The sequence below is a fragment of the Oncorhynchus kisutch genome, linkage group LG26, assembly GCF_002021735.2.
Source record: "Oncorhynchus kisutch isolate 150728-3 linkage group LG26, Okis_V2, whole genome shotgun sequence".
Classification (NCBI taxonomy): Eukaryota; Metazoa; Chordata; class Actinopteri; order Salmoniformes; family Salmonidae; genus Oncorhynchus; species Oncorhynchus kisutch.
In genome coordinates this window covers 39340974-39352331 of record NC_034199.2, presented here as the reverse complement: position 1 = coordinate 39352331, position 11358 = coordinate 39340974, and the positions used below count along the sequence as shown (strand labels likewise).

Below are 11358 nucleotides of genomic sequence, written 5' to 3'. Positions count from 1 at the left end.
GTGAAGGAAAACTGGATACAGAAAGTGCTGTGCTAGGTACCAGTACTTTTAGCCATGAAGAGTTCCCTCTGCTAGGAATCCTCTACTCTGCACACACACACACACACACACACACACACACAACTCTGCTATCACTCATACCACTGGGCTAGGTTCATGTGCTTGTAAAGTAAACAAAACTGTAGCTAGAGTGACAAATATAACAAATGAGATGCCAATCATTGGAAAGTTATAATACAAATGTAATCACTTATTCTATAATTTCTCATGTTCACCATGAATCAATTTTATTTCACCTTTATTTAACCAGGAAGGCCAGTTGAGAACAAGTTCTTATTTACAACTGCGACCAGATAAAGCAAAGCAGTGTGACAAAATCAAACAACACAGTTGAGAAGCGTACAGTCAATAACACAATCAAGACAGATAAGTAGTAGCACATCGTAGAGTGTCCCGTTTCAAAGGGAACACAGTGTAGTCTCAGTCAGCGATCGGTAGCTAGTCCTCTGACTTGCAGGCTAGCAGGAAGAAATACCTTACTCCAACCACAAGCTCAGTCTCTGGGGAGGTCACCCCCATCACAGCCAACAGTCTGCAGAGGAGAGAGGGAATGAGAGAGGGGGAGAGATGGATGTGAGATGTAACATGAAATGTTACCTTTACGTTTTTGACCAGCATCAACTAGGGATTGTGTCAGGGACCAACCTGTGGGTGATGTCAGTTGACAGTCTGCTGGCTTCCTCTGGGTCTTTCTTTAGTAGAGCCTGGTAGCTGGAAAAGGACTCTATCATACCCATGTAGTTGGACAGAGTCATGGACTTCTTCACCCACATACACTCCTGCCTAACAACACAGCATTAGCATTACCTTAGAGTATACCCAACCCATCTTGTACATCAAATCAAACACTTCTTGTAAGTACATAGGTAATAGCAACGAGGGCAGTGGATGTATCCGAGCCTCACCACTCTTTCTCTGTGTAGGGGATGGAACCGTAACACTGTTTGTAAAGAGCAACAGAGCAAGGGCCCAGGCAGGGGTTACGATAGGGCAGGAGTGCAGCATAAAACTGATGAGATAGAATAAAATAAAAAAATACAAATGTTGAAAAAACAAACATGTATGTGATCGACATTATGTGTTTGTATAATACACGTGTATTCTATTTGATAAAGTTTCCAGACCTCTTTGCAGACTGTGTTGAGTGTGTGGGAGCAGTCTCCATAATCAAGCTCCATATCCATGGTGTAGTTGAGTAGGGCCAGGCAACCTTTAGCCTTCAGGATCCTGTGGGCTTCCTGGAGGAACCGCTGCCGGTCAAACCAGTGGAAGGCAGACATGGCCGTCACCAGGTCCACTGAGCTGTCTGCAAACGGCAGCTCCTCAGCCTGGCACTGTCTAAACAGAGACACAGAGACGTGAGACATACTAACGCAGGGATACATACATACATACAAACACAAGGTCATGTTGTAATTTAAAGACATCCGACAGAATGGTACCAGATCAGTTAGTGCTGTTTTGCCAACTCCTAAGATTATTGTCACAATAGGAGTTGACAAAAATGACTAACAAATCTGGAACCAGACTAGAATTCACACACAATGTTGTGTTTTGGTTTGGTTCAGTGGATATGACTCCATTCAGTCCTAACTGGGAACATCTACTGTATGTGTAGATGTGTTCAGAACAGTGGTAGTAGCTGTAGCTTCTTTGTTTGCTCACTAGAGGGAGAAATGCATGAGTTTGAGCAGACAAGGGTCCCATTGTCTGTCTTGGCCCTTGGCCTAATTTCACCGTGTCCCCTTCAACAAAGGACTCTAAACCCTATCGTTCCTTCTCCCATCACACTGGTTTAGTTAAGCAATAAGGCACAAGGGGGTGTGGTATGTGCCCAAAATACCACGGCTAAGGACTGTTCTTAAGCGTGACACAGCGCAGAGTGCCTGGATACAGCTCTTAGCTGTGGTATATTGGCCATATACCACAAACCCCCAAGGTGCCTTAATGCTATTATAAACTGGTTACCAACGCAATTAGAGCCGTGTTTTGTCATACCAGTGGTGTACGGTCTGATATACCACGGCTGTCAGCCAATCAGCATTCATGACTCGAACCACTCAGTTTATTATCTGCATTATACCAGGACTCTTGTTAGGTCTCAGAGAAATGACCCAGAAATAAATAAATCTGTACGTAAAATCTACCCTCTACACTACCCTATAAGTACTACTTATACCAAAACTCATTCTGTGACTATAATGTGTTTGAATCAGAGGGTTTGAATCAGTGTCAGTGTCACTACAACGAAATACAACCCTATCCTCCTCCTGAAGACCTCCACCTCTCTGGGGCTCTGACCTGTAGGAGATGTTAGGGGCGGTGGTGTGCTCCTGGGCCACCTCCAACTGGGCAGCGCTGATGTCGGTCCCCACCACTGAGGAGAAGTGAGGGGCCAAGAGCACGGTCCCTTGACCCGACCCACAGCCTACGTCTACTGCCAGGTCACAGGGCTGCACGCCCCTCTGTCAGGACAAGACACATGATCATCACACATAGGTATGAGACATCATTAGTATATGTGAATATTTTTTAAGGCAAGAGACTGTCCAGTTTATTAGTAAAACATTGAAAAGCAGGAATAAAACATGCAGCAATATAATTCTGTAATTTAATTCTGCACTACTATTTGTCATTGAAAATATTTTACATCCACAGACAGTAACTATATGATTTGAACTCATACTGTACATATTGCATGATGTATGATGTGAAAATAAGAACAAACAAATAGTCTTTTGTATTCTGTGAAACATGTATGTCACTCCTACCTTTTTCTTTAGGAAGGACATGACTTCTTCAATGAGCTGAGCTGAGGGAGAGACCCTGTACTTCCAGTAGGAGGTAGCATGCTCCTTACCTTCAAACAGACGATGGGCCATGCCACTGAGCTACAGCAGAAAACAACAGGAATAGAAGTGTTCTCTTCCACTCAGAAAGATTCCTGCTAATTTACGGCTTTTACTTCAACTCAGGCTCTCTTTCCAGCCTGGTCTCATAGACTAGACGTAACACAGTAAAAGTACATCGGAGACATTCAAATGATAATTGATAAGTAACGTTTGGTATGGTTACATAAGACAAGATTACTTAAGGCAAACCCTCTTAGCTATCCTTTTAACCTAACTCCTAACATTAACCCCTAGCCTAGCCAACATTAGCAACAACAAATTGTAATTTGTAACATATCATACGAATTGTAATTTGTAACGTATCATATGAAATTGATGACGGACATCCACAAATTAATACAGACCATACGAAACATAACATATCATACTAAATTGGCAGCACCCCACACCTCTCTGATTCAGAGGGGTTGGGTTAAATGTGGAAGACACATTTCAGTTGAATGCATTCAGTTGTCAACTGACTAGGTATCCCCTTTCCCCTAAATGGAGTGTCTCGGATTTACGTACAGAATAATACGAAATGCTCTGAAACCAGGTTGCTCCTTCTCACTGGCGTGTGGTCGCTACATAAACAAACGTGATCACACACACAAACAAACATACAGATGCACACTCACCTCCGGAAATTCCCTTACTTCACAGGCCCAGTTCTAGGGAAAACAATACGTGTTAGGCCAGGCATGTATGAGAGAGGCCCCGGGATAGAGAAAGGAAGGGGCATGGGCAGTGGCTTCATGGGGATGTGGGTTGTTTGGCAATGAGGCCTTTTAAGAAGGGGGCCAGGGTTACATGGGTTCACAGAAAGCTGTGTGGGGTGTCAGAACTAATAAGAAGTCCTGTGGAGATGGAATGGGGGAGGGATCGGAATCTTGTTAGCCAATGAGGTGGCTTTTCAGTGATGATTGGAGGTGGGAAAAGACAAAAAAAGCCAGTCTTGCTGCTTACTTAGATATTGTACAATCAGATCTCACTCTAAATTTCAAGTTCAAGTTCTTCTCTCAGCAATGTTACATAACCCTGTTGATATATTATGATACAGTTCTTCTCTCAGCTATGTTACATAACCCTGTTGATATATTATGATACAGTTCTTCTCTCAGCTATGTTACATAACCCTGTTGATATATTATGATACAGTTCTTCTCTCAGCTATGTTACATAACCCTGTTGATATATTATGATACAGTTCTTCTCTCAGCAATGTTACATAACCCTGTTGATATATTATGATACAGTTCTTCTCTCAGCAATGTTACATAACCCTGTTGATATATTATGATACAGTTCTTCTCTCAGCTATGTTACATAACCCTGTTGATATATTATGATACAGTTCTTCTCTCAGCTATGTTACATAACCCTGTTGATACATTATGATACATTTGATTGACCCCATACGCCCCATATTGAAAAGGAAGTAACAGAAAATCCGGACATGTTTTTGAAGTTTGATAATATACAGAAGTTTCAAATGTGTCTATATACATAAATGATTCATTGCGCCGGAGAAGATGGCAGATGTTTCACGTGGCCCCAGCCGATTGTGTTTTTTTGTTCACTTATTTGCATTGTTTGTAACTTATTTATTTACTTATTTTGTACATAATGTTGCCGCTACCGTCTCTTATAACCGAAAATAACTCATAGACATCAGGACTGCGATTACTTTCCACGGACTAGCAGAATCCTCTTTTTCAATTCACGACACTGGCGAGCCCCGATGCGAAGGATACGCTACTTCCTCGGGAACAGGCCCCGATCCCCGTGATCTGCTTGAAGAGGAGGCGGAGAAAGTGGGGTCCGGCTGCCATCTGAGAATTTGCAGGCGATCGAATAAACCCCCACTTCCATCCATTCTGCTTGCAAATGTGCAATCTTTGGACAATAACATCGCTGACTTACGAGGAAGATTAAACTACCAACGGGACATTAAAAACTGTAACATCTTATGCTTCACGGAGTCGTGGCTGAACGACGACACCTTCAACATACAGCTGGCTGGTAATACGATGTGCCGGCAGGATAGAACAGCGGCATCGTTGATCCAAGATGGCGTAGCAGTCAGGCGTATTTGTCCTTTGTCTTGTCGTGTCCCATGTATATATATTTTATATATTTTTTTCACCTGGTTTAAATGCTATTTCTAGAGACAATATCTCTTTCATTATCACTATATGCACAGGTTTACCCCCACTGTATTCACATCCTACTATACCTTTGTCTGTACATTACGCCTTGAATATATTCTACCGTGCCCAGAAATGTGCTCCTTTTACTCTCTGTTCTGAACGTACTAGGCGTCCAGTTCTGTTAGCCTTTAGCCGTACCCTTATCCTACTCCTCCTCTGTTCCTCTGGTGATGTAGAGGTTAATACAGGCCCTGCAGTGTCTACCTCCACTCCCATCCCCCAGACTCTCTCATTTGTTGACTTCTGAAACCGTAAAAGCCTTGGTTTCATGCATGTTATCATTAGAAGCCTCCTCCCTAAGTTTGTTTTATTCACTGCTTTAGCACACTCCACCAATCCGGATGTCCTAGCCGTGTCTGAATCCTGGCTTAGGAAGACCTCCAAAAACCTTGAAATGTCCATTCCTAACTACATTTTCCGACAAGATAGAACTGCCAAAGGGGGTGGTGTTGCAATTTACTGCAAAGATAACCTGCAGAGTTCTGTCTTACTATCCAGGTCTGTACCCAAACAATTTGAGCTTCTACTTCTAAAAATGAACCTTTCCAGAAACAAGTCTCTCACCGTTGCCGCTTGCTATAGACCACCCTCTGCCCCCAGCTGTGCCCTCGACACCATATGTGATTTGATTGCCCCCCATCTATCTTCTGAGCTCGTGCTGCTAGGTGACCTAAACTGGGACATGCTTAACACCCCGGCCATCCTACAATCTAAGCTAGATGCCCTCAATCTCACACAATTTATCAATGAACCTACCAGATATAACCCCAAATCCGTAAACACGGGCATCCTCATAGATATCATCCTAACTAACTCACCCTCCAAATACACCTCTGCTGTTTTCAACCAAGATCTCAGCGATCACTGCCTCATTGCCTGCATCCGTAATGGGTCTGCGAGCAAACGACCACCCCTCATCACTGTCAAACGCTCCCTAAAACACTTCTGCGAGCAGGCCTTTCTAATCAACCTGGCCGGGGTATCCTGGAACAACATTGACCTCATCCCGACAGTAGAGGATGCCTGGTTATTCTTTAAAAGTGCCTTCCTGACCATCTTAAATAGGCATGCCCCATTAAAAAAATGTAGAACCAGGATTAGATCTGTCTGCCCTTGACCAACATAAAAACATCCTGTAGCGTTCTACATTAGCATCGAATAGCCCCCGTGATATGCAACTTTTCAGGGAAGTTAGGAACCAATGTACACTGGCAGTTAGGAAAGCTAAGGCTAGCTTTTTTAAACAGAAATTTGCATCCTGCAGTACAAACTCAAAAACGTTCTGGCACACTGTAAAGTCCACGGAGGATAAGAGCACCTCATCCCAGCTACCCACTGCTCTGAGGCTAGGAAACACTGTTACAACCGACAAATCCACTATAATTGAGAATTTCAATAAGCATTTCTCTACGGCTGGCCATGCTTTCCACCTGGCTACCCCTACCCCGGTCAACTGCCCGGTACCCTCCACAGCAACCCGCCCAAGCCCCCACCATTTCTCCTTCACCCATATCCAGTTCGCCGATGTTCTGAAAGAGCTGCAAAATCTGGACCCCTACAAATCAGCCGGGCTAGACAATCTGGACCCTCTCTTTCTTAAATTATCTGCCGAAAATGTTGCGACCCCTATTACTAGCCTGTTCAACCTCTCTTTCGTATCGTCTGAGATTCCCAAAGATTGGAAAGCTGCCGCGGTCATCCCCCTATTCAAAGGGGGTGACACTCTAGACCCAAACTGCTACAGACATATTTATCCTACCCTGCATCTCTAATGTCTTCGAAAGCCAAGTTAACAAACAGATCACCGACCATTTTGAATCCCACCGTACCTTCTACACTATCATAAACGCAATCGATAAGAGACATTACTGTGCAGCCGTATTCATCGACCTGGCCAAGGCTTTCGACACTGTCAATCACCACATTCTTATTGGCAGACTCGACAGTATTGGTTTCTCAAATGATTGCCTCGCCTGGTTCACCAACTACTTCTCTGATAGAGTTCAGTGTGTCAAATCGGAGGGGATTTCTTCTCTGTATACATCAATGATGTTGCTCTTGCTGTTGGTGAGTCTCTGGTACACCTCTACGCAGACGACACCATTCTGTATACTTCAGGCCCCTCTTTGGACACTGTGTTAACTAAACTCCGCTCTCGTTGGTTGGCCCTCGCTTCATACTCGTCGCCAAACCCACTGGCTACAGGTTATCAACAAGTCTCTGCTAGGTAAAGCCCCGCCTTATCTCAGCTCGCTGGTCACCATAGTAGCCACTAGTAGCACGCGCTCCAGCAGGTATATCTCATTGGTCACCCCCAAAGCCAATCGTCGTCTTTCCTTACAGTTCACTGCTGCCAATGACTGGAACGATCTGCAAAAATCTCTGAAGCTGGGGACTCATATCTCCCTCACTAGCTTTAAGCACCAGCTGTCAGAGCAGCTCACAGATCACTGCACCTGTACATAGCCCATCTGTAAACAGCTGATCTAACTACCTACCTCATCCCCATGCTGTATTTATTTATTTATCTTGCTCCTTTGCACCCCAATATCTCTACTTGCACATTCATCTTCTGCAAATCTACCATTCCAGTGTTTAATTGCTATATTATAATTACTTCGACACCATGGCCTATTTAATGCCTTAACTCCCTTATCTTACCTCATTTGCACTCACTGTATATAGACTTTTTGTTTTCTTTTGTTCTACTGTATGTTTTGTTTATTCCATGTGTAACTCTGTGTTGTTGTATGTGTCGAATTGCTATGCCTTTTCTTTGCCAGGTCACAGTTGCAAACGAGAACTTGTTCTCAACTAGCCTTCCTGGTTAAATACAGGTGCCCCCTGTATATAGCCTCCAGATTTACTCTGTACCGGTACCCCCTGTATATAGCCTCCACATTGACTCTGTACCGGTACCCCCTGTATATAGCCTCCAGATTGACTCTGTACCGGTACCAACTGTATATAGCCTCCACATTGACTCTGTACCGGTACCCACTGTATATAGCCTCCACATTGACTCTGTACCGGTACCCCCTGTATATAGCCTCCACATTGACTCTGTACCGGTACCCCCTGTATATAGCCTCCACATTGACTCTGTACCGGTACCCCCTGTATATAGCCTCCACATTGAGTCTGTACTGTTACCCCTGTATATAGCCTCCACATTGACTCTGTACTGGTACTGGTACACCTAAGGTGTGTAGTGTTGGGGGAAAAAAACTAACGACCGAGTTTGGGAAAACGCTGATCTACAGTGATTGAAGTGGATTTAACAAGTGACATCAATAAGGGATCATAGCTTTCACCTGGTCAATCTATGTCACGGAAAGAGCAGGTGTTCATAATGTTTTATTCGCCCAATGCACAGTACCAGTCAATAGTTTGGACACACCTACTCATTCAAGGATTTTTCTTTACTATTTTCAACATTGTAGAATAATAGTGAAGACATCAAAACTATGAAATAACACATATGGAATCATGTAGTAAACAAAAAAGTGTTAAACAAATTAAAATATATTTTATATTGAGATTCTTCAAAGTAGCCACCGTTTCTTTGATGGATACCCTTGGTATTCTCTCAAACAGCTTCATGAGGTATTCACTATAAATGTATTTCAATTAACAGGTGTGACTTGTTAATAAAATGTAATTTGTGTAATTTCTTTCCTTAATGCTTTTGAGCCAATCAGTTGTTTCGTAAAACAAGGTAGCGGTGGTATACAGAACAGAGCCCTATTTGCTAAAAGAACATATCCATATTATGGCAAGAACAGCTCAAATAAGCAAACAGTCCACCATTACTTTAAGACATGAAGGTCAGTCAATCCAGAACATTACAATAACTTTTTACGTTTCTTCAAGTGCAGTCTCAAAAACCATCAAGCGCTATGATGAAACTGGCTCTCATGAGGACAGCCACAGGAAAGGAAGACCCAGAGTTACCTCTGTGGCAGATGATAAGTTCATTAGAGTTAACTGCACCTCAGATTGCAGCCCAAATAAATGCTTCACAGATTTAAAGTAACAGACACATCTCAACATCAACTGTTCAATTGCTGCAAACAAACCAATACTAAAGGACACCAATAATAAGAAGAGACTTGCTTGGGCCAAGAATCACGAGCAATGGACATTAGACCGGTGGAAATCTGTCCAAATTTTTGATTTTTGGGTCTAACCGTTGTCTTTGTGAGACGTAGAGTAGGGGAACGGATGATCTCTGCATGTGTGGTTCCCACCACGAAGCATGGAGGAGGTGTTTGACTGGTACTGGATGTATGACACTAAACTGATTAAGTGGCATTGGTTTGTCACCATAGAAATTCAATAATTCCAGTTCTGTTGTATGTCCACAGATAGGGCATGGGGCTGTTATATGTCCACAGATAGGGCATGGGGCTGTTCTGTGTCCACAAATAGGGCATGGGGCTGTTCTGTGTCCACAGATAGGGCATGGGGCTGTTCTATGTCCACAGATAGGGCATGGGGCTGTTCTATGTCCACAGATAGGGCATGGGGCTGTTCTATGTCCACAGATAGGGTACAGATGTCCACAGATAGGGCATGGGGCTACACCCTATGAATGGCCTTCATTTCGTCTGGGTTCTGATGTGAGTTTTAGTTGTGAGCTGTCCAGCCTACCAGAAGGGACCACACTTCAGTGGGAAAGAGAAGGAGATCCCACTTCTAACACCACGTTGTTTTACAACAACACTGTCCACATGGTCATCCATAGTGTTGATCAGAGCAGTAAGGGGAGATGCAACTGCACTCTCAAACAGAATGGAACATTGTTATATGGAGTTTATAATACCTTGAATGTTGAGGCAATACTTTAACTACAGTAACAGGGTTGTCTCCTCTTGTCTAGTGGTCAATCCAGCCTTCAGTGATTATGTCTTCCACAGCAAAGGCTATGACATCACAGTGAAGTTTGAAAGCGCAGGGATTTTTTTTGTTTGCAAGAACTCAACCAGAGTATGTCTCAATTCTTGTCTGTTTTATACAGACAATCCATTGTGAAATGTTCATATATACTGTCACGCCCTGACCTTAGAGAGCCGTTTTATTTCTCTATTTAGTTAGGTCAGGGTGCGATATGATGTGGGGTGGGCATTCTATGTATTGTTTCCTATGTTTCTTTGCTTCTATGTTTTGGCCCGGGTATGGTTCTCAACCAGGGACAGCTGTCTATTGTTGTCTCTGATTGGGAAACATACTTCGGTAGCCCTTTTGCGTAAAATAAAATGTACGCTCATCACGCAGCAACTTTGGTCCACTTCTTTTGATGGCCGTGACAATTACAAAATAATTTCCGATGTTGAAATAGTTTTGAAAGCCAGCTTCTGCAAATACCCTTCTTTCTTCACTTTCTTTGTTCATTCAGTCAATATGTAATAATATACAGTTGCAGTTGGAAGTTTACATACACTTATATTGAAGTCATTAAAACCCGTTTTTCAACCACTCCACAAATGTCTTGTTAACAAGCTGTAGCTTTGGCAAGTCGGTTAGGACATCTACTTTGTGCATGTCACAAGTCATTTTTCCAACAATTGTTTACAGACAGATTATTTCACTTATAATTCACTGTATCACAATTCCAGTGGGTCAGAAGTTTACATTCACTAGGTTGACTGTGCCTTTAAACAGCTTGGAAAATTCCATAAAATCATGTCAAGGCTTTAGAAGGTTCTGATAGGCTAATTGATATCATTTGAGTCAATTGGACGTGTACCTGGGATATATTTCAAGACCTACCTTCAAACTCAGTGTCTCTTTGCTTGGGATCATTGGAAAATCTAAAGAAATTAGCCAAGACCTCAGAAAAAAAACTGGTTCATCATTGGGAGCAATTTCTAAACGCCTGAAGATACCATGTTCATCTGTACAAACAATAGTACACAAGTATAAACACCATGGGACCACGCAGCCGTCATACCGCTCAGGATGGAGACGCGTTCTGTCTCCTAGAGATTAATGTACTTTGGTGCAAAAAGTGCAAATAAATCCCAGAACAACAGCAACAGGACCTTGTGAAGATGCTGAAGGAAACAGGTACAAAATAATCTATATCCACAGTAAAATGAGCCCTATATTCACCTAACCTGAAAGGCCGCTTAGCATGGAAGAAGCCACTGCTCCAAAACCGCCGTAAAAAAGCCAGACTACGGTTTGCAACTGCA

General features: G+C 43.0%; 1 protein-coding gene across 1 annotated transcript; it reads right to left on the bottom strand.

Annotated features, from left to right (window-relative positions):
* Positions 1 to 224: 224 nt before the first annotated feature.
* zgc:162780 (class I SAM-dependent methyltransferase) lies at positions 225 to 3763 on the bottom strand. Its single transcript, XM_020462041.2, has 7 exons — positions 3590 to 3763; positions 2832 to 2951; positions 2362 to 2525; positions 1185 to 1398; positions 966 to 1069; positions 706 to 843; positions 225 to 592 (listed from the first exon to the last, which is right to left on the bottom strand). The coding sequence occupies exons 2-7, from the start codon at positions 2940 to 2942 to the stop codon at positions 499 to 501; spliced, it is 825 nt and encodes a 274-aa protein (XP_020317630.1). The 5' UTR covers positions 2943 to 2951; positions 3590 to 3763; the 3' UTR covers positions 225 to 498.
* Between the last annotated feature and the right edge of the window lie 7595 nt (positions 3764 to 11358).

Bases quoted from the DNA above. Each gene is read 5' to 3' on its own strand.
- zgc:162780 (XM_020462041.2), bottom strand. From the start codon at position 2,942: ATGGCCCATCGTCTGTTTGAAGGTAAGGAGCATGCTACCTCCTACTGG. The intron at 1,070-1,184 runs GTCTGGAAACTT...CTATCTCATCAG, and splicing joins TCAACACAGTCTGCAAAGAG to TTTTATGCTGCACTCCTGCC. The intron at 844-965 runs GTGAGGCTCGGA...CTGTGTTGTTAG, and splicing joins CCCTACACAGAGAAAGAGTG to GCAGGAGTGTATGTGGGTGA.